The sequence below is a fragment of the Panthera pardus genome, unplaced genomic scaffold, assembly GCF_024362965.1.
Source record: "Panthera pardus isolate Hobbes unplaced genomic scaffold, ASM2436296v1 HiC_scaffold_7, whole genome shotgun sequence".
NCBI classification, from domain to species: Eukaryota; Metazoa; Chordata; class Mammalia; order Carnivora; family Felidae; genus Panthera; species Panthera pardus.
In genome coordinates, this window is record NW_026527002.1 from 48,989,852 (window position 1) to 49,011,979 (window position 22,128).

The 22,128-nt window shown below is 33.4% G+C and overlaps 1 protein-coding gene across 49 annotated transcripts in view; it reads left to right on the plus strand.

The window, feature by feature from the left end:
- RIMS2 (regulating synaptic membrane exocytosis 2) overlaps window positions 1–22,128 on the plus strand; it is a 601,231-nt gene that overhangs the window by 311,170 nt on the left and 267,933 nt on the right. For 26 of the 49 annotated variants that reach the window (XM_053896433.1, XM_053896465.1, XM_053896440.1 and 23 more), the window contains 4 exons: window positions 749–872; window positions 3,066–3,112; window positions 6,952–7,064; window positions 17,120–17,250. In XM_053896433.1, the coding sequence (XP_053752408.1) occupies window positions 749–872; window positions 3,066–3,112; window positions 6,952–7,064; window positions 17,120–17,250 (415 nt within the window). Of the gene's footprint in view, window positions 1–748; window positions 873–3,065; window positions 3,113–6,951; window positions 7,065–13,443; window positions 13,492–17,119; window positions 17,251–22,128 lie in introns of all 49 variants that reach the window. The other 23 variants (XM_053896431.1, XM_053896417.1, XM_053896435.1 and 20 more) reach the window with 1 other exon arrangement.

Below are 22,128 nucleotides of genomic sequence, written 5' to 3' on the forward strand. Positions count from 1 at the left end.
AAAGTTATCCTCGTTTGGAAGTGATTTGACCAAAAACAAAGGCTTCTTTAACTTAGATATTTAAACTTTATTCATTAATGGAAAGTATAACTATTGTTTCTGGAGTCACATTAGATAAAAAGATTTTTATATTTACTGATATAATTTTTTTGCTGACGGATACTCTTATTGTGTATCTAGTATTATTTAGCTTCTTGTAAGCCTTAATTTTTCTTTTGAAAAAAATTCCAACAGTTTAGGAAACAAACTTCAGGGATAAATACATATTTCCTAAAATGTGTTACTCCTTATCTCTTTCGTAATGGATACTATTGGAGAGATCCTTGAATGCCTTAGAGAAGATGTGATAAGATGTTAAGTGTTAAGCTTTTTATAAGAAACTTTAGATAAGGTGCTTTGTTGCATATATATTGAAAACCTTAGAATATAATCATAAAGTTTTCAAAGAGGTAACAGAGTTTAATAGTTTCCACAATTAGATAGTTTCTGGAGTTAGACTCCTGTTAAGAAACCACAGAGATAGCTTGTATGTAATTTTATTCCTCAATCCCTTTGTCCTTTTGGGTAAAAATACTAATCATATCATCATCAAATTTGATGCCAATGCAACGGTTGTCAGTAGGTCTTACTCCATAACGGTGATTGTATTCTATGGAGTTCATTACAGTTTAAGATTGCTTTTGTTTCAAGTGTATTTTATGGGATTAGTTTTTCTTTCTAAGATTATCATTACTGGAATGTACTATAGGTGATGAAGTATTAGAATGGAATGGAAGGTTCTTGCAAGGAGCCACATTTGAAGAAGTATATAACATCATTCTGGAGTCCAAACCTGAACCACAAGTGGAGCTTGTTGTTTCAAGACCTATTGGGTGAGTTGGTCTGTGCACTTTCTACATGTGCCTTATAAAATTGACTACCATTAAACAATCTGTAGTGTGCAAATTACCTGGTTGTTCCATAAAAATTATTGTTTTGAGGACAATGCTTCTTTTCATTTTTATTAAAAAAGTTCACCAAAAATCATGACATCACTTTATCTCATCATGCTAGAATACACAGTTCATTAGAAAAGAAGAAGAAATATTTAGGTGTTTATTATTCTGTCTTAGTGGCTTGACAGATGACCAAAGGCATGGTGGAAGAAGGAGACTTCAGTAACTGTTACTTTTATTTCTTTTTAAGAATTTTATTTAAAAAACTTTTTTTTTCCATTTTTTAAAAATGTTTATTTATTTATTTTGAGAGAGAGAGAGGGAGAGAGAGCACAAGTGGGAGAGGAACAGAGAGAGAGAGAATCCAGAGCAGACTCCACACTGTCAGTGCAGAGCCCAGCACAGAGCTCCGTCTCATGAACTGTGAGATCACGACCTGAACCAAAATCAGGAGTCAGATGCTTGACCTACCGAGCCACCCAGTTGCTCCAGTAACAATTACTTTTTTTTTTTTTTTAACATTTATTTATTTTTGAGACAGAGAGAGACAGAGCATGAACGGGGAGGGTCAGAGAGAGGGAGACACAGAATCTGAAACAGGCTCCAGGCTCTGAGCTGTCCGCACAGAGCTGGACGCGGGGCTCGAACTCATGGACCGAGAGATCATGACCTGAGCCGAAGTCGGCCACTTAACCGACTGAGCCACCCAGGCGCCCCTAACAATTACTTTTAGAAGAAAAGTTTCATGAACTGTGGTCCTCTACATTGTGAAAATGAGGGTCAATGAATTTTCTGTATTTTTTCAAAATGGAGAGTTCAACATAGGAAAGAGAGGGCCTGAGGGCACACTATTCCTAAACAGAAGGAACAGTGGAAGGAGCAAAATGACATCTTTAAGGAAACAGACCAAAAAAATAATCAAATACCAAAGTACTCCTTGGCTTTTGTAATTTTTACGTATAGATGAAATTAATGGTTTCCAAAAATTGGCAATAAATATCATCCTTTGTGCTTATATTATGAAAATTACTCATTAAATATCAGCAGTGTTTCCCTTACAGAAGCTTATATTCTAAGCCAATGTAAAAGATATACTTGTAGCTAAATAAAAGCAATAAAAATATATATATACACTGACAGCAGCAAATTATTAAATACAAGCTGGGGTTAAGAGTATTCGAGGGTGGAGGCTATAGAAATTGTTTTTTGTTGTAGAGCACTAATGCCCCATTTCATTCATTTAGGAAATATTTGAACTATATTATTTTGTACTCTTTTTATGTTGGGGAAAATGACTCTACATTGCTAACTTAGTTTTATTGAAAACTTTTTATTCAATTCAACTTTATTTACTGAAAAAGTTTTATTCACTACTCACATTCAGAGTAGTGAATCTGGCACATGACATTGTATCTATTTTTCATTTTGTCTTTTCATAGTTTTGTAATATGATAAAACTGCAATGTATTAGCTTAGTGTATTAATCGAATCTATTTGTTGGTATTGAAGGATCTTCTAATCATATTTTTGTTTACTATCTTTAATATTCTTTTAGGTACTTTTCTGAATGATCTTAACCTTTAAAATCTACCTCTCCTGGCAAATCTCAAACAAAAACGTGCACATTTTTGGTGTAAATGCAGTTACAATTTTTAAGTCCCAGTGAAAACCATGGCTGCATTTTTTCTCAATGGAGTTATTGCACTCCATTTCAGTAAAAATTTCAGTCACAATCTGAATCTTTAAATATTTCTTTTAGTTATATTTTATTTGCATTTCAATGTTACTGAATAAAGAACAGAATAGAATTCAAATATATTTATCCTAAAACTTATCTTGAATTCAAAAATTTATTAGAATAGATAATCATGTAGTGACGCACAGAGAAAATAAAGTATGTGTTTTTATAAATCTGCTGTAAATGCATGTGACTATTCCTTTTTAAATAATTGGGGTTAGCTCAGAATGTTTTTATTAGCAATAAAGTACCACAGCTTGTTTTTTCTTATTTATGTAATGCACAATTTTGTTCATTTTATACTGTGCTGTTATATGTGGTTGATAAGAGTCAAAATAGCAGTTGCTTTAGTTGTTGAAACAATTTCTTGTTTTCTTATTCTATCATTTCAGAGATATCCCTAGAATACCTGATACCACACATGCGCAACTGGAGTCTAGTAAGTTTCATTTATATTAGAAGAAAATAATAATGTCATTCAAGTATTTAATCAATTAACACAAACTAAGAAATATAATAATCTTGTTCTGAAATATATAGTCATATACAAATGAAAAAATTTAGCATTATTTCATGTTATGGTGAGATAAAGTACAAAATTCTATAATATTTTAGGAGTTTTTTTTAATCACACTATCTTAAATACTATGTGTTTTTAGATAGCTTTATTAAGGTATACTGCCATAAATTGCACCTAAGTGCACAAGGAGGTAAGTTTTGACATACAGATGAAACCATCATCACAATAAAAGTAATGAACATACCCATATTTCCTAAAAGAGAGAGCCCTTTCTTCCTCCGTTCCTTCTAATTTTAAAATTTACTACTTTTTTTTGGGGGGGGGGGGCGGCATGCAGGTGAGTGAGGGGCAGAGAGAGAGTGAGAGAGAGAATGAATCCCACAAGGGGTGGAGAGAGAGAGAAGTGGAGCTCACCCGGGGTTCATGTTCACCCAAAGCGGGGCTCGAGCTCACCTGAAGAGGGGCTCAGGCTGACGAACTGTGAGATCATGACTTGAGTCGAAGTCAGACACTTAACGCCTGAGCCACCCAGGAGCCCTAAAATGTACTATTTTGTAAACTAACTCTCAGTAAGTGAGGGGAATATTTGGGGTAATCTATGAATAATATTCTAATTTATATTTTTAGAAATGGGATAGTAATTTCTGACTTAACATCAGGGTGGTAAAGGAACAAGAGACATATAAGTTTAAGTAATGTTAAATTCATAAACGCTTTTTATTACTTGTGTCTGAGTGCTATTTCAGATGTTAAACAAATGGATTTTTTCCAATGAACTGTTTCTTGATTGATTGAGAGTAGAGTAAGGGATATTGTAAAAGAAGAGAGGAATAGGTTTGCCATTTGAAATAAGATGATCAGGATAGACCATACTGAGAAGGGAAGATTGGAGCAAAGATTTGAAAGAGTGGCTCTCTGGGGGAAATGCTTTTCAGGTATGGGGACTGGGTCATGCTATGGCTCTAAGGCAGGAGAGCCTAAGACGCATTTAGGAAAAAGAAGGAGGCCAGTGTTGCTGCACCAGAGTAAACAGGGTGGGGGAGGATGAAGGGTGGGGAGTAATGGCAGCCAAATTGCATAGACTTCATAAGCCTCCCTAAAGACGACTTTGTTTTGGGCTTTTGCTCTGAGGGCAATCAGTAGCTACATAAGTTGGTTTTGAGGAGAGATTTATGTTTTTTTAATCTGGCTACTATGTTGGAACTAGTTTAAATGAGTCAAGAGTGAAAGCAGAGAGGGCAGTGAAGGAACTGTTTTAATCTTTAGTATCTTATTTGGATACTTAGGTCACTGGAATCTTTAGTATCTTATTTGGTGACTTAGGCATTGGTGGTAGCAATGAAAGTGATGAGAAGTGATCGGATTCTACAATAATTAAGAATATACTATGAGTGCCACCAGGGTGGCTCAGTCGATTAAGCGTCTGACTCTTGATTTTGGCTGAGGTCAGATATCATGGTTCATGAGATTGAGCACCACATGGGGCTCTGCACTGGCAGTGTGGAGCCTGCTTGGGATTCTCATTCTCCCTGTCTCTCTGCTATTGTTAGTTAAGTTTTGGGAGAATCAAAAGTTATTGTGGATTTTTGACTGTGTAGGGGCTAGAGCCCCCAACCCAAGGGTCAACTGTATTAATATAATGGTAATTATTATATATAAGATATCATTATCGTTATCATCACTGCTCCCATTTTACTGGATGCCCAGGATTGTGCTTGATGTTGTGTCTACATTATCACATTTATTTCTTACAAAAGTCCTATGAAATATGTACAGTTCTTATTCACTTATGTAACATCACTCAGGTATTGTATGAGCAGGGTGGAACCTTTTATCTTATTATAGCTATTTAAAAAGTCCCTAGTCTATAATTTTAAAATTGTTTCTGAGGAGATAGGGATCCTTTCTCAAATTAAATTAGAATCAATCCTTTATTCTTTAAATGTTGAAGAATAGGTTTCTCCAAGGCCCAATTATTAATCTCTTAGTTCCTCAATAAATCCTTCTCTTCATAATAGTTTTAATTGCCATATGACTCTTAAATTTATATTATCAAAATGATCCGTCATTATTCCTTTATCCTTGGATGTTTAAATAATATGTTAAGTGTCTTCCTCTTACTTGAAGCTTAACATTGTAGAAAACTGAGCTTACTTCTCACCATAAAGCCATCATTCTTTCCACTTCTAAATATTATATAAGGTATCACTGTTACTTCTGATGCCAAGACATAAAGTTACCCCCTTCATTTTAGACTATACCCTTTTTAGAAGTGTGTTTTATCCACTCATGCCTCCAATTTGGCGGGCACTTCACGGCTTGATTCCTAACACTAATATCTACTCGACATTTGGTCCCATCCCTACATCCAGTTACCTGCTTTACATCTCCCCTTGGATGTCTCAGAGGTATCGTGTTAGTTCTAATTAACTTCTCTACCCATTCCTTTTTTTTTTTAATGTTTATTTATTATCGAGAGACAGACAGACAGACACAGAGCATGAGCAGGGGAGGGGCCGAGAGATGGAGAGACACAGAATCGGAAGCAGGCTCCAGGCTCTGAGCTGTCAGCGCAGAGCCCGACGTGGGGTCGAACTCACAAACCGCGAGATCATGACCTGAGCCGAGGTTGGAGGCTTAACCGACTGAGCCACCCAGGCGCCCCTCCACCCATTCCTTAAACACAGGACTTGTCCAGTGTTTTACATCCCAAGAAATATCAGCAGTGTCCTGTTCAGAGAACAAGACGCAGACATAAAGGATTTTCTTGATCTCCTGTCTAATTACAAGGCTTGAAATCTTCATGTTTCTCCCTTTATCTCTCATGTCTAATTCGTTTCCGAGTCCTCTTTTGTCTATTTTGTGATATTGCTGGAATTCTTTCTGCCCATCCCATCTTCACAACCTTTCCTATTATTATTTTACTGAATTCCACTTGTTTTGAAGTGTTTTCTCTCTCTCTCAAATCAATTCACACTTTCAATAAGTGGTAAAGTCATCTTCTTCAAATGCAGTTAATGCCTCACTCAGAAGAGAATGAGGCAATAATGATTAATACTCGATTAGTGCCGAAATGTGTAGCCCAGAATTCCAGGCACTTAATCCCCCCACTATCCCCTTAGCTCCATTTTTATTCACTTTCTGAATCGTTCCTTCCCCTCCATAGAAATAAATTCATATATATAACTTCTGAGTACCAAGGCTGTGCTTTCTCTCCTGTAATGTCTCTTGTTTCATAGCCCCTCTCTTCCTTTCTGCCCATCTAATTTACTATATTCTTTTCCAGATATGGTTTTAAAGTGTCACTTCCTGGAAACACTTCATGATTAATATTCTAGTACTTATGTTTTTAGCATTACAAGTTTGCATCGCCTTCAAGTTGCTTTATTGATTTAGGTTTTGATTTTTCCAGAGTTTCTATTTTTAGAAATTTCTTAATATGTTATGATAAGATACGAGTTTAGTATATACATAGCAAAGTAACTAAGTCCTGGCATAGAAGTCGGTCTTTACTATAATTGGCAGAGAAAATGTTTCACTCTTGGTCTTAAGAGAGTCGCTCAGCTGTACTTACACTTCAAAACATAGCTGTAAGTATATTTGGAATATTGTAGCTAAGAAAATGGTCTATATAATGATGTTTTGTGGACATGTTAAATAAATAAATACATAAATAGTTTAAAAGATATGTGGTAAAGATTATTAAATGCTAATGAAGAGTCATCATTATTATTTCTTATGTATAATTGCCATTTCAGGTTCCAGCTCATTCGAATCTCAAAAAATGGATCGCCCTTCTATTTCCGTTACCTCTCCCATGAGTCCCGGCATGTTGAGGGATGTTCCACAGTACTTATCTGGACAACTTTCAGTATGTAATCACTACATTAATTTCTCTTTTTGGAATACCAAGTATTGTTAACACTTTATGACGATAGCATTTTGTAAACCAACTCCTTCTTAAACTATAATATTGCTTTTAACCATCAACTTTCTCATTTTTAGTAATTTCAGTTAATTGAAATTTAAATTACTTAGCATAGTATTTCTTTATTAGAGTTTATTAGGTTTTCTGGAATTTGCAGTCAAATGCTCTACCACTGAGCTATACCCCCTAGGTTTTCTGGAATTTAATGAGAAAATTTGTGATGCTATCTAAAATCTTTTTTACCTTAGTAATTTTATTCTAAAATTCAAGGTTATGATTTTTGCTCAGTGTCTTAAAATGACTATAACTTGTCCTAGACTTTTAAGAGAAATAAAATTGATGTATTGTACAAAGATGGTATATTTAAGATGAAAGTAAATTTTTTACATTCCCTACTTTTTGAGTTTAAGGAAATTTGAATGTCATAGTAAAGCATTGGGGTATGAATATTGCTCTCAATATAATGGTACTTGAGATGCTTTGGTCAACAGACAAAACTAAATAGATGGTAAAATATTTAATAGATAACTTAGTATACTGTGTGATTACATAGTAAGTGATCCCTAATTTGAACATTTTATAATAAAAATGAAAAATTCAATAAGGCATTATCTGTCTATATTAGAAGAGCCTTGCAAACTTGAGCCTTCAATTATTATGAATTTCTTCAGTTGTCATTCTCTTTTTAAACTATTTAAAATATTAAAATATTGAAATTCATGTTGTTATAGTTTAGAAACATAATGTTGATGAATTAGTAAACTTGCATAAACTTGCAATGTTATCACTATTAAGAACTATTTAGGTTATCAAAATTCAGATACTGAATTTTGGATAAAAAATGTTACAATTAAAAAATAAATTATTTTTGGGCTGGTGTTTTAAGAGCAATAGAAAAAGCTTCTTGTTTAATCAGCTTTGAAATTTCTTTTTTTGGGGGAGGGGAAGGGAGGTGTTTGATTTTTTTGGTGAAGAATTTTTATTAATTAAAAGATATAGGAAGTATAAGCAGAATTAACAGATTTAAATTATTGAAATAGTTCTTAGACATGTCTGTTCTGGGACTATTTTGATCACAAAGGTGGCAATGACAGAAAAGTTACACAAGAAAGAAGTTGAGATACTTACCAGGAACTTGTAAATGTCTTACAAAAATGAATTTCTTCTCTTTATTATTTTTGTTTACTTTCTCTCATAAACAGAGTGAACCTTTTCATTTGAAGACAGTGGTCTTTTTTTTTTTTTTTTCAGTTTCCATCATAAGTAGCATCTTTCAACTTATTCTTTTACATATATTGACAGCACAGATGTTGTCATTTGTAGTTACAAATATATGTGTACTTTCACCATTTTAGAAAGTGCTAATAGACATTAACCATTTCTTTTTAATTATTATGGATTCAGTGAAATAGTCCATCTTTAAATAATGCATAATATGACTGGATGATGCCAGTACATAAATAAATGTTTGTGTGTGTGTGTGTGTGTGTGTGTGTGTGTGTGTGTGTGTAGTTGGCTTCAGTTGGTGGAAGAGGGAGCGGAAGTTAGACTTCATAGTAAGTAAGTATTGCTTTGTTCCTGACTTTGAAATCCCAGGGCGTATGGAAGTGGGGGGAATATTAAGGAGTGTAGTGCAGGCATTTAGACAAATTTCAAATTCAGCTATTTTTCATCATGGTTCAAAATGAATATAGTAGAAAGGTAAGACTTAAATATTTTAGGGAAACATAAACTTAAAAGTTATACTTCTAAATATATAATTAATGATTTCAAGTCATAATATTTACATTTATAAATGATGTTAGTTTAAAATCCATGTAATTATAGTTTAAAGTGTGTACATTTTATCATTTTCTTATGACTTGGAAGGGATATGTTCCAGTAAGATGGTGTTAATAAATACTATACATATTTATTGTGGAAAATCTAGAGTGCAGATAAATACATAAAAAATAAAATCACGTATAACCTGCCACTAAAGTGTAACATTCACATACATATAAATGTTTAAACAAAAGTAATAAATCTGTGTATAATATTTTGAAATCTGCTTTTTTACTGAGTAATATATTGTGCACATTTTTCTTTAAAACTTTTTTCTTTCAAAATTTCTCTTAAAATTATTTTAATAGCTAATATACCATTTTAACTTAATTCTCTATAATGGGACATCTTGCTTGTTCTTAATTTATATTACTATAAACAATGACGCCATGGAAATCCTTCAGTATAACTCTTACGTATTCTGCTAGGTCGAACAAAACATTCTTTTGTCAGGATAACTTTTCAGAAGTAAAATTACAGGAAGAGAAGGAAAGAGAAAAAAATTTGAGATTCTTGAAATCTGTTGCCAAAATTTTCCTCAAAAATGTTTGTATGAAATTAATCTTCAATCATTGACTCAAGAAATATATGTTAAGCTCTGGCCCTGGGTCAGCCTTAATCCCAGTTGCTGGGAATATAACCGTGAACAATCCGATAGACACAGATTTCATCTTCATGAAACTTAATTTTATTTTCATTCTTTGCATGCAGGAAACATAAGCAAGATATCCTTCTGGATATAGTGTTTCCCTTTATATTTAACCCTATTCCTGCCAACTGGAGACATTTTGGTTTTCTCTAAGATGTAGAGTTTAGGAAAATATGTCCATATATATCACCTTTTGGGAAAATTCCTAGGAAGTCGCAAGGCAACATTACAATCCCTGTATCCTTCTATTTATTTTACCTTTGGGCATTTTTATCCTGGTGAGTTTTTACCTATGCCTATAGCTCACAATTTTATGGCATTGCTAATTCTGGAGAACAAAGAAAATTTGTGTGGTATATAAGCTGACCTCCTAATGTATTAGGTCAGTTCGTGGACTGATATTTTCTCAAGTAGAAATATACATATAATTTAAATTGTTGTTTAAACTTTCAAGGCTGTTGATATTTTTAAAACTTTATGCAGTTTATTTCCTCTCTATGCTTGAATTCTGCTGTTGCTGGTTATTATTCTAGGGCATAAGTATGAAAGTGCCATAAATGTATTTGGTGAGAAAATCATTTTGAGTTCAGGTTTATGACACCTGGACTGTAATGTTAGCCTTGGCTGTGTCAAAACTCTCTTATTTTGATTCTTTTTAAAACTTATGTTCTTCCATAGTTTAATAGTTTGCTTCTTTAGGAGATTACTTTTGTAGTTCTTTCAATTCTTTAAAATTAATAATTAAATGATTAAATCAACCATTTAAAATTAAATTAAAAATCAATAATTTAAATTAGTTGGCTACTTTTTGAAACAGTGTTAAGATAAAATATAGCCTTTGACTCTTTTTAAAAGTGAGAAGCTTAAAATTCTTTCTTTCTATAAGAACACATTGATTCTTACTGATAATAATTTTATTTTACTTCTGGGTCTGTGGTTGCTTTATGTCTACAATGTTTCCCTAAGTTACTTTGTTTTAATATTTTTCTGACTCCATTTTTAGTGATGGGTTTGTAAATATTGTCCATATCCATTTTGTATGCCCATTTAAATGGAGTAAGTAACTGAAGAATAGGTATGTATCTTTCAATATCCTTAGAAACTCTACAGCCTTTTAAAAACTTCCTGTAAATGAAGGTTTATTCCCTTGAGCTTTTATGTTTTGTACCTCATCATCACAACCTTGTTATTCCAGAAGCATTGCATAAAAGGAATGCCCTAAAGATAGTGCAGTGTATGATGCAAAGGGGCACCTAGGTGGCTCAGTCGGTTAAGTGTCCCACTTCGACTCAGGTCATGATCTTGCGGTTCGTGAGTTTGAGCCCCGCATCAGGCTCTGTGCTGACAGCTCAGAGCCTGGAGCCTTCTTTGGATTCTGTGTCTCCCTCTCTCTCTGCCCCTCCCCCACTCACGCTGTCTGTCTCTCTCTCTCTCGGAAATAAATAAACATGAAAAAAATGCAAAATAGTGTACAAATTCAATTCTTCATTTGTATGAGGCTGAGTTGTCACAGGTTCATCAGATATTTCCTGTAAAATAAATGAATCAATATGAACCGCAAATTGCAAGGCAATACGTAATAGTTCACCATTCATGTATGAAATATCCAGAATCTGTTGAGACAGAAGGCAACTTAGTTGCCAGGAGTTGGGGCATGAGGGGAATGGGAGTTGATTACATTACTTCATAGGTACAAACAGGTACATAGGGTATTCTGGGGTGATGACAAGTTTTCAAACTATAAGAAAGTGGTAGTTGCATTGTATTGTGAATGTACTAAATGCCATTGAATTGTATACCTTAGGATGGTTACTTTTATTATATGTGAATTTCATCTCAATTAAAAACACTAGCAAAACAGAAATATGTTTTTTCCAGCCAAGTTTAATGTGTAAACTTATAGGTAAAGATTAGGTTTAAATTGCCCTAGATTGTAGACAACTGATTTCAGAAACCTGTGAATTGCTTACTTGAGATCATCTTAGAAGATGGAAAATGTTTGCCGTAAAGGACGAATTTATTTTGAAGTGCTGTTCATTGCAAATTAAGCTTTTTTAGTTTATGAAGTAAAACTTACCTGCACAAATCTTCCATTACCTGTTGCTTTGGGTCTAAAACAGGTAGAACAGGTGAGAGGAGAAGGAAAATAAAATCTATTTCCAAATAGAGTATATTGTTAGTTCCTTTGTTCAGCTGGACTCTCTATGCGTTTCATCCATCCTTGGCCCATTTGTTAGAGAAGTATTCACCTAGGATCATGCAGACAGATATCAGTAACATACTCCATATCTAAAGATTTCTTTCTTCCTTTGGAAATGTCTCCACACAAAAGGAAGACTGCTTAGATTTGAGACTCCCTTGGTTTTTAGAGAGAGAGAAAGATGACTCATGATTGATGTCTGCTTTTAAGATCTGCTTTCCTTTGGGTTTTAGATTTATGTCTTAAATAGTGTCTATCTGGTGACAATCAAATTAGGCAACAGTCCTCCTAGTACTTATTATCTGTTTCCTTATAGCAATGGAAAGGTCTGAAGCCTTTATTGATAACTCTTTGAATTAGACAGGAGAATGGGAAATGTGAGGAATGGAATGGAATCTTAGGGAAGGAAGAAGAATTGAATCCCTTGAAATCCCTTCCCAAACCCTGATATATGCTTCTGATTTTGTTCCTATTTAGCTATTAGCATGCCTTACTGAAGGCACAAAATTCTGATTATTGTGATGTCTTTTGGTAACTGTTTCCAAATGAAAACAGGATACGCCAAAAGAGAAAGAAAATTTGATTTTATTATAAGAATTTGAAACAATGATTTAATCAGAACTGGGCTTTTTTCCCTCCTCTCCTCTCCTTCCCTTCCCTTCCCTTCCCTTCCCTTCCCTTCCCTTCCCTTCCCTTCCCTTCCCTTCCCTTCCCTTCCCTTCCCTTCTCTTCTCTTCTCTTCCCTTCCTTTTCTTGTTTTCTTTTTTAGAACCAGGCTTTATTTTTTTTACCTTTACACTATCTTACTTTTTGTTTGAATATGGGCAAGTATATCCAGCCTTTCTCTATGTCTCCTTATTTCAAATTGGAGATAATAGCACCTACCTTCTAGTTTTGTTGGAGACAATGAACTTGCAATAACCTGCCAGTAGAGGCTTGGAAAAATATAAAGAATTGTATAAATAAAAAGAATTGAGGTATTATCATTAATAAGTGTGATTAGCAATAAACAGTATTACCTTGTATAGTATGTAATAAATGTTTAAAAATGGTGTTTAAATACTAGAACCTGGTATAAATTCTTAAGGTGTGAATCAACTAGTTAGTACAGTGTGTTCCACACGCTTTTATCTCACTGTGTTTATTCTTTTAAGAAATGCTAGAGCCACCTTGGCTAATGTTTTTAAAATTTTTGTTAGATGTGTTTTAGAGAAGTCACACGATTACTTCTACAGATGACTTTTCACTAATAATAATTCTATGGTGCATTTTTATGTAACTTCTTGGACTGATTTTTTTCTATGTAGAGCGTTTAAGGGTAAAACCTGAAATTTCTTGACTCCTGGATTATGTTTACACTCATTCTTTCAGAATATACAAGCCCAAAAATGTTATTTTACATTCGCTCTTAATTCCTGTTGTGTTGATTACATTTAAACATCTGATTTTATATAGTTTTTATATATCTTAGCATTTTGGCAAAATTAACTTGTTACATTGAAGTCCTTAATTCAGATATGTATTGTTATGGAAAAATAATATTTAAGGGATAGTTTTATGTGTTTGTTTTTACTTTTGGTCTTTTAGTCCCAGCGTGTTGTCCTTTTTGGTTTTGTTTTATTGCTTTTTTCTTTAATTTTGCTTACCAGAGCCAAAGCCTTAGTAGAAGAACAACGCCTTTTGTTCCTAGGGTTCAGGTAAAGGCCCTGTCTGCCTGATAGAAACGAAAGTTGTGTTTTAACCCTTATTTGTATGTTTTTGGAAAATGCGTAGTAGGAAACTTGTTTTGGTATGTTGCTCCAAACCATATTATTGACTTTCAAATCATTTTATAAGCCAGCTTGTAAAATTTCTGCATGGAGATGAAAATACAATTAAAATTTAAAGAGACAATCTCTGTTAGTGATTTTATATGATCCACTGAATGCTAAAACTTGATAGGTTTCAGACTGCACTTGTATATAGAATATTGACAAAACTAGCTAATTTTATACTGCTGATATTTTTTTTTATTGCACTAAGTTTCTGTCTCTTTAAATCATTCATTTTATCACTTAACATCTTTCTCTTGCATTTTCCAAGCAACAAATCCTTGAGGAGACTGGCAAATAAATTTGTACCTTATCTAAAATTTGAATTTTATGCATTTAATATATAAGGTTCAAGATTGAAAAGTGTGTTATTTTGAAAGAACAAAATGATGATCTAAATAAAATGTGTTGGGTTTATGTTGTTTACATTTTGTAATTGAAATGGGATTTAATTTTACTGTAACACTTGGTACAAGTTGTTTGCCTCTTTTCATTAGGAAACCCTTACATGGTAAAATAATGACAATATAGTTGTTTTTTTAAGTAGTATTATGCTTTCCTTGCTTTGCTGCATGTTTTTTTTTGTTGTTGTTGGTTTTGAATAATACTAATTTAGTTTAAATTTGAAAAATTACAGTTCTACTTAATATTATATAGTGTTAAATATTTACTTGTGCTGTTCAGGTTCTCCTTAGGACATTTAAAAATGGGTACATGGTAAAGCTGGAATGATTACTATATGCAAACAATTAAAAAGATGCTCCAAGATTTTTATTAATGAAATAGAGGTAAAATCAGAAGTATGTCATCTAGAACTGTGGAAATCCACTTATTATATTTTGGGGGAGTCAACAGATATATTTTCACCTATCATTTGAAAAGCACAGATAAGAAAGTTAGGAATGTGATAAAATAATCTAGCTAATGAAATAATTGTTTTGCTAATGTGAACTGGATATCTATTAAAAACTTCAATGCAAGTCCTGTAATATAAAATGAAAATTAGGGCTATCGATCAAACGCCTAGTTTAAAAAAGTTTATTAAAAGTTGTAATTTTGACTAAAAAACCCATAAAATTAAAATGTACTATATTAACATTTATATATCTGGAAAGTATAATTTTATAAATTTTATAAAATGTATACAGGGAGGCCATATGCCTAGTATCTGCTTGTATGAAAAATGAATATTACTCACAAATGATAATTTTAGTTTTCTGTGGCATAGGAAAATCTAAAAAGAATACTGTTTATCAAGCATTTGAAGTTATGTATCTCAAATGTTTGTCTCTAAAGAGTTTAGAGGAGCAAAAATATCACCTGTGAAGATGGCAAATGCTTAGTCTCATCCGTCAGAAACAATTTACAGAAATCAGTAACTTGCTCCAATAATTATGAGCTTAGTCTAATAATTATTATTATTGTTTCTTTGTTTCTAAATGTACAGTTTACCAGAAAAAGGTTTTCTTTTTTTTTTTTTTTTTAGGCTTTCAGAATCTTTTTTTCTTTGAAGTGCCTAATAATCATATCATGATCCTCAGAGAAGTGTTTTTAATTGTCCTGGAAATATAAAGCCATAAGCTTTTTGATTGCTTAGAAAATAGAGAATATCAGAAATTAATGGGGTTTTTGGTCACACATTTTAGAAGAACCATGATGCTCTCTGACAACATCTCTGTTTCATCTCATATAAAGACACTCTTGTATTTCTTACTTTTTTTCTTGTTGTTTTCCCCTCATGTCTTTGCCAGAACAATGGTTTCTTTTTTTATCCACTTACCCTCACCCGTATCTATGTTCTAATGTTGTTACACAAGCAAATATTTGAACTTTTTTCTATTCGCATGTTGAAGAGGTTTTTTTTTTTCTTTCAGGGTGTTAATCCCCTAGTCTCAGGCAATGGTTCTCAAACTTTAATGCCCATGAGAATCACCAGGAGGACTTGTTGAAATTTGTCAAAAAAAACAAACAAACAAAAACCTGGGCCCCGTTCTGATTCAGTAGGTGAGGGGTGGGCCACAGGAATTTGTAACTTTTCAACAAATGAGCCAGATAACACAGATGTAAGGTTAGTGAACCACCCTTTAAGAAACACTTTTCTAGAGACTGTACTTTGAAGCTCTATTAAGAAAACTTTGTTACACGACAGCATGGTAATACCTGCATTTTAAATATGAGGGCTTAATATAACATAAAGGGTATTAATTATAATTTTTAAAAATTAAGTATTTCTTGCCATTATTAAGAGGGCTAATTCCATTTGACAGAAGAGCATTAGTCCTCTTCTGTCCATTCTGGGCCATTAGTCCTCTTCTTTGGATTCAGTCTCGTTCAGCCTCTCGTTCTCTGAGATATGAATTGAGAGACTCAACAGAGCCATGTTAGAATTAGAACCAAATTACCAATATATCATATATACATATATATATATTTAGGTGATTTTTATGCATGTGTATATATGTTATATATTTATTTGTATATCTCAGAGCCTGGTCCAGACCTGACTGTCCATTTCAGGAGGAGAGGGAATGACGGACATGAGATGTATATTAACATTTTTTTTTAACTGCTGCAAATATTAAACTTCCAAATTAAAGGAAAAATTAAACTATTACACAGTATATAATTTTATTCCCAACTTTCAGATTTTGGATTCAATTTCAAGATAATGGCCAGAGATGTGATGAGTTCTGAACCAAAACGTGGATTAGAGCCAAGTTATACATCCTGACAGGGTAGAATTAGCTAGCTAGGTGTGGGAGTGTGAGGTATGTGTGTGGGAGGTGACAATTGTTAAATCAAATGAATTTAGCAGCTGGATGTGAAGTTCCAATTCCTAATTATGTCAGAGAAGTTACTCCCATCTTCTCATCTCGAATGGTAAAATAATACCCTTTTATTCTAAGGATGTAATATATCTTCTCTAATGAAAAAGGGACTCGATGTCTGTGTAAGAAAAACCTATAAAGATGAATTTATTATGGCTTTAAATACAAAATCAGGGAGTCTATGGACTAAAGCCACTGGTACTTCTACCTTGCTTGTAATCTTTAAAATGTCTTTTCAAATGAAATGTTTTGTCTTTTAAAACATTTGCTTAAAAATTCCCTACGAATGCCATATAAATGAGGTATCTCTTCAGTTCATTTGAGCATTTATTCTGAACTCATTATTTTAGGGGAACTAAAATATGATTCTTACATAAAGATAGGCAAACACAGTCACTGTATGTGAAGTTCTTAGGGTAATTATCATGTGCATGTTAATAAGCAATCACATTAGGATAACAAAAAGCTCAAGTGATTTATCAATCCATCCAAAATAATCTGCATTATTGCCTCTGTTCATTGAAGTTATTATAGCATATCCTTTTATTTTAACTAAGTGCAATTTATGAAGTAAAACTTATTCTGTGCTCATACTAGTGTAAGAGAATGGGGAAAGTTTGGGAATGTAAGCATTATGTGATGGTAGTAAAAGTTTGAGCTGATAAATGAATATTTTTGCTTTTCAGATAAAACTATGGTTTGACAAGGTTGGTCACCAATTAATAGTTACAATTTTGGGAGCAAAGGATCTCCCTTCCAGGGAAGATGGGAGGCCAAGGAATCCTTATGTTAAAATTTACTTTCTTCCAGACAGAAGGTAGGGATATGAAACAAAAATAAATGTTCTTGAAAATAAATAAGAAATGTTAATAACAGTGGGTGTTTCAATTCTGTCTCATTTATTTTTATGTATCATGCAACTCAGATATTTATGAAATTTAACCTAAACATAATGATTCATCTATTCATATGATTCATATGATTCATGAATCTTCAAAATAGTGACAGTAAGTGCTTTGAGATTGTTTTAAAACTGATATCAAATGTTATGGATGATTTCATTGAAGATTTATTTTAGGTTATATGGATTCTTAAATGATGCGTATTTTCATTTATCAAAATCATTAACAATTATTATGCTTTTTAAAACAAAACGCATTTTTAACACGGTGTACAGTAGCAAAAAGCTGGAAATGATGCTAAAAGGTACTCATCATGTTCCTTTACACCTTCTACCTCCTCATACTAAGATATTATTTCTTTATGTAATGTAAAATTAGTGAATATGCTTTATATTTCATCACCCCAAATCATCACGCCATGCCTCTGGTCCTGGAATCAACTTCTTCAAGCAGCATTTGCTTTGTGTCCTTACTAACTAGCACAAATGATGTTGTTCTGCCCTAATTTGAACAGAGAAATTAGGATTGGAGGAATAGATTTTCAAAAATTATCTAATCCCCTTTTAATTTCAGGTACATAAAAAATAAAAGAGATTATTCAGTAGACGTCATGTAAAAAGAAAGAATTAATGACACCAATTATCATTTCCCCAGCTATTGAGCATCCTGGCCTCCAGGACAGAGTGTTCTCAAAGGCTGGTCATTTTTTCCCACGTTGGAAGTGGCTAGGCACACATGTGATCTTCAACACGTTTACACACTTTTGGCCCCTTATTTACTTAGTTCAAGCTGAAAGTCATCAGACTTGAATGCCAAAGTATCATCTGAAGAACAACCTCAACCAAGAAAAGGATAAAAATATGGAAGTAGACAATTAACATAGGCCTTACATTTTGTTTGATACATATTTTGAAGTGAAATTTGTGAAGAAGATTCATCAGAAAGTCCGTCAAGGTGCCATTGTGTCTAAAGTTATTAAAACTGCCATATAATTTGATCTTACCAAATTTTCATGAAGAAAGTTGTTTTCTCACAACTTAGGTTGCCTTTTGGATAGGGATATACTTTGAACTGCAAGGGAAGAAGAAGATATTCACAACTGGAGCTTTTAAATCCAGTTTAAACTTCAGTTGGTTGACTCGATATCTCACAGCCCTATTACCCTGCCATCCTGGAGGCCACATCACTTGGCTTCTTAGAGCAGCATGATTTACTAGTCTAAACATTCTTAGAATGCCCTGATAAAAACCCACAAGAATTGCTAGTATTCCCATCTATGCTTTTCTGCATATACATAACTTAAGTTTCTGCTTACTCAAACCTTTGAAAAAAATACTTACTTTGGAAGATGATAAAAGACTTTCAAATTATGGAACTTATTTCTTTTTTGTTCATTGAAAAAAAATTTTTTTACATTTATTTATTTATTTATTTATTTATTAATATATGAAATTTATTGTCAAATTGGTTTCCTACTTTTCTTTATTTTTGAGAAACAGAGTGAGAGAAAGCATGAGCGGGGGAGGGGCAGAGAGAGAAGGAGACGCAGAATCTGAAGCAGGCTCCAGCACAGAGCCTGATGCGGGGCTCGAACCCACGAACTGTGAGATCATGACCTGAGCCGAAGTCGGATGCTCAACTGACTGAGCCACCCAGGCGCCCCGGAATTTATTTCTTGATTGACCATTTTTGTTTTGTTTATTTTATTTTACATACTCTCCCCCCTACTTTCTGAGCAGATGGATCTAAAATGGAAAGGAAAGTCTGCTTCACCAATCCTTTATATTTTAGATGTAGTGTTTTTATTTTTTCTCGGCATCAGAGAATGGGGGAAATAGGTAAATATTTCATCCTCAAATTGTTTCTCAGCTGTTTCCTTGTCAATTATCAGAAATTTGAAGAATAGTAAGTTTGTAGCTTACTTTTTTTTGTTGTTGTTGTTGCTTACTTTATTGATTGAGAGAGTTGTATCAGGGTTTTATCTTTAAAGAGAAGAGAATTCTTTGGTTAACTCAGAAACAGCTATATTATCTTTTTTTTTTTTTTTTTTTTTTGCTGCTGATACAAGTTTTTACACATGAATAACTGACTATTTATGCTTTTGGTATGAATTATTTCATTTTTCTTGGCAATTTTTCAAGGAGAGAGGCTATTTGAATAAGTGAACATAGAAAACAATTGATGCCTTTTTGTTGATACGAATTCCTGGAGGGGCAAGTGAGGCTGCACAGAAGAGATGTCGTCTGGAATGCCACTATGTCAGTTGATTTATTCAAAACGTTATTTTCTAAGTTATGACCTACTCTAAAAAATACCCGAGTGTGCTTGACACTCTTTTATATCTTGAAGTAACATTGGTTTTCAGTCAAAATATATTTTTTTCGTTTTGCGTAAACACATCAAGTCTTTGCATGCTGTTCGCGGTATAAAGTAAATGGAAACCCAAAGTGCTGGTAACATGAAAATAAATAGGAAAGGCTTTAGGTTGGATTTTATTTAAAAAAAAATAGTTTGCATTCTCAACAATTTAATGATACTGGTAGAGATCAGTGATTTATTTTATTGTTATTGGGCTGCTATTGAGAAATAAATCTTGGGAACACCTGGGTGGCTCAGTCAGTGAAGCATCCAACTCTTGATTTCGGCTCAGGCCATGATCTCACAGTTCATGAGTTTGAGCCCTATGTCAGGCTCTGTGCTGACAATGCAGAGCCTGCTTGTGACTCTCTCTCCCTCTTTCTGCCCCTGCGTGGGCTCACTGCTGTCAGCACAGTGAGAGACAGCAGTGAGCCCCCCTGTCTCTCTGCCCCTCCCTGACTCATGCTCTCTCTCTCTCTTTCTCTCTCAAAAATAAATAGAAACATTTTAAAAAATCTTAAAAAAAATAAATTAAAAAATAAAATCTTTATAGCGTGTGTATTGATCTTAGTTTTTAAACACTCTTAGCAACTTTTCAGTGTTTGACTTATAAAAACTGAACTTATTTTGTTTGTTTGCTTTAAAGAATTGTATTTTTAAGTTATCTCTACATCCAACATGGGGCTCGAACTGATGACCTCAAGATCAAGAGTCACATGCTCTACCAACTGAGCCAGCCAGGAAACCCCCAACATTTTTCTTTAACCTGATCTTATTTTGAAGGCTTTAGTTATACAAACAAACAAACAAACACACGAACACAAACCCTAATTTACTTTTTTTTTAACTTGCTGAAGATAATTTTTTTATGGTTCTTTGCAAGGATTGATACTTTAATACACACTAAATTGCCTTATTAAGTGTTAATTGTATATGGTGGGTGTGTGAGGAACTTCAATGGTTGTCTAGTCTCCATGCTGTCCAGTATAGGAATCGCTTCTAAAATAGTCCTCTTTATCTGAGCACTTTTTACACTTCTTAGGAGGAAGTCAAGGTTTATTTTTCTATTGCCTTTCACACTGCCTTACAAACCATTTTTGAATTATACAGCAAGGCTCCCACTAAATGTTTTCTTCCTGGCCTTAATCTTTTAATTCCTGGCCTGAACTTTATCTCTTCACAGGGTCTCATAATTCAATCTTCAATGCATGGAATATAAGTAGATGCTTTATAAATATTTGTTAAAATTTTGAATGAAGAGAGGAGATGACAGAAGGAGTAATAAATCATAGTCCTTGTTATTATTTCTATTATTTAATTATTTTTATTTGCAATACCACTTTTCCATAAGATAGAATGGAGTTAAAATTCCCTACATGAGTTTCCAAAGTTATTTTCCTAACAAGGCCTTAGAGATGAATAAAGATACAATGTTTTAAAGTGGCTTTCTGCCACATTAAATACATGAGCTCTGGCAACATATGTGCTCTTGATTAGTTAAATCCAATCTATGTCATATGTTAAGCTCTATGTTCACCAAGGAGAAGAAGCACAGCCTCCCCAATTCAGAGACTTACTGCCCCTGCTTAGTTCCCCTGCTTCCTATTTCTCAGTACTCTTAGAACTATGTTGTGCTGAGAGAATTTGTGGCAGCTACTGTGGTTCTGCTTGGAGTTTATTGTACACTTCTCACTTCAAATAAGCTCTCTAGATGGCTTAATATTTTCTTCCTAGATGATCCTTTCTAATAAGCTACAGTAGGGATCTCAGAAAGGAATGGATACACCCCACAGGATGAGTAAAACAATCCATTGGAGTTCCGGAAGAAATAGTTGAATTTTCTAAATTTTTACCTAATTATTTTTAATTTCTATTTTTGTGTGTTCGTGAATGAACACAATATTATTAATACAACAGTATAGTAATACATGCATGTAATTCATAAATGTATGTACATATAATAGGATGCATTGTCAAAAACATTCGCTTGATAGAGATACGCAGTCAAAAAAAGTATGGAAACCTCTGAGCTGGAAGTTCCATCTATCAGGGATGACCAGCTTGCATTTCCAGCTCACACTGTGGTGGCTACCTCGCACAGAAATAATTTTACAATGCTTTTAAAGGCCTGATAGCTGTTTAATGAGCAAGTACGTATTTTCTTTATGTAAGAAAATAACTTGATAAAATGTAATTGTAGTTGCTCAGCTAAACTATACAGACATAAAGTTGTGAACATCACAATTAGACTTCTGTCGTTCAAGTGAATAGTATATGTAATGTCATTGGTTCATTGCTGCTTTAAAGGTTTCCAATAGGGCAATATGTGTAAAAAAACGTGGAGTTAATATTCTTTAGTCTGGTTTTATTTAGATTTTGAGAAAGATTAAGTTTTTAATTATCGTGGAAGGATTTCAGATTTATTGAAATATTGC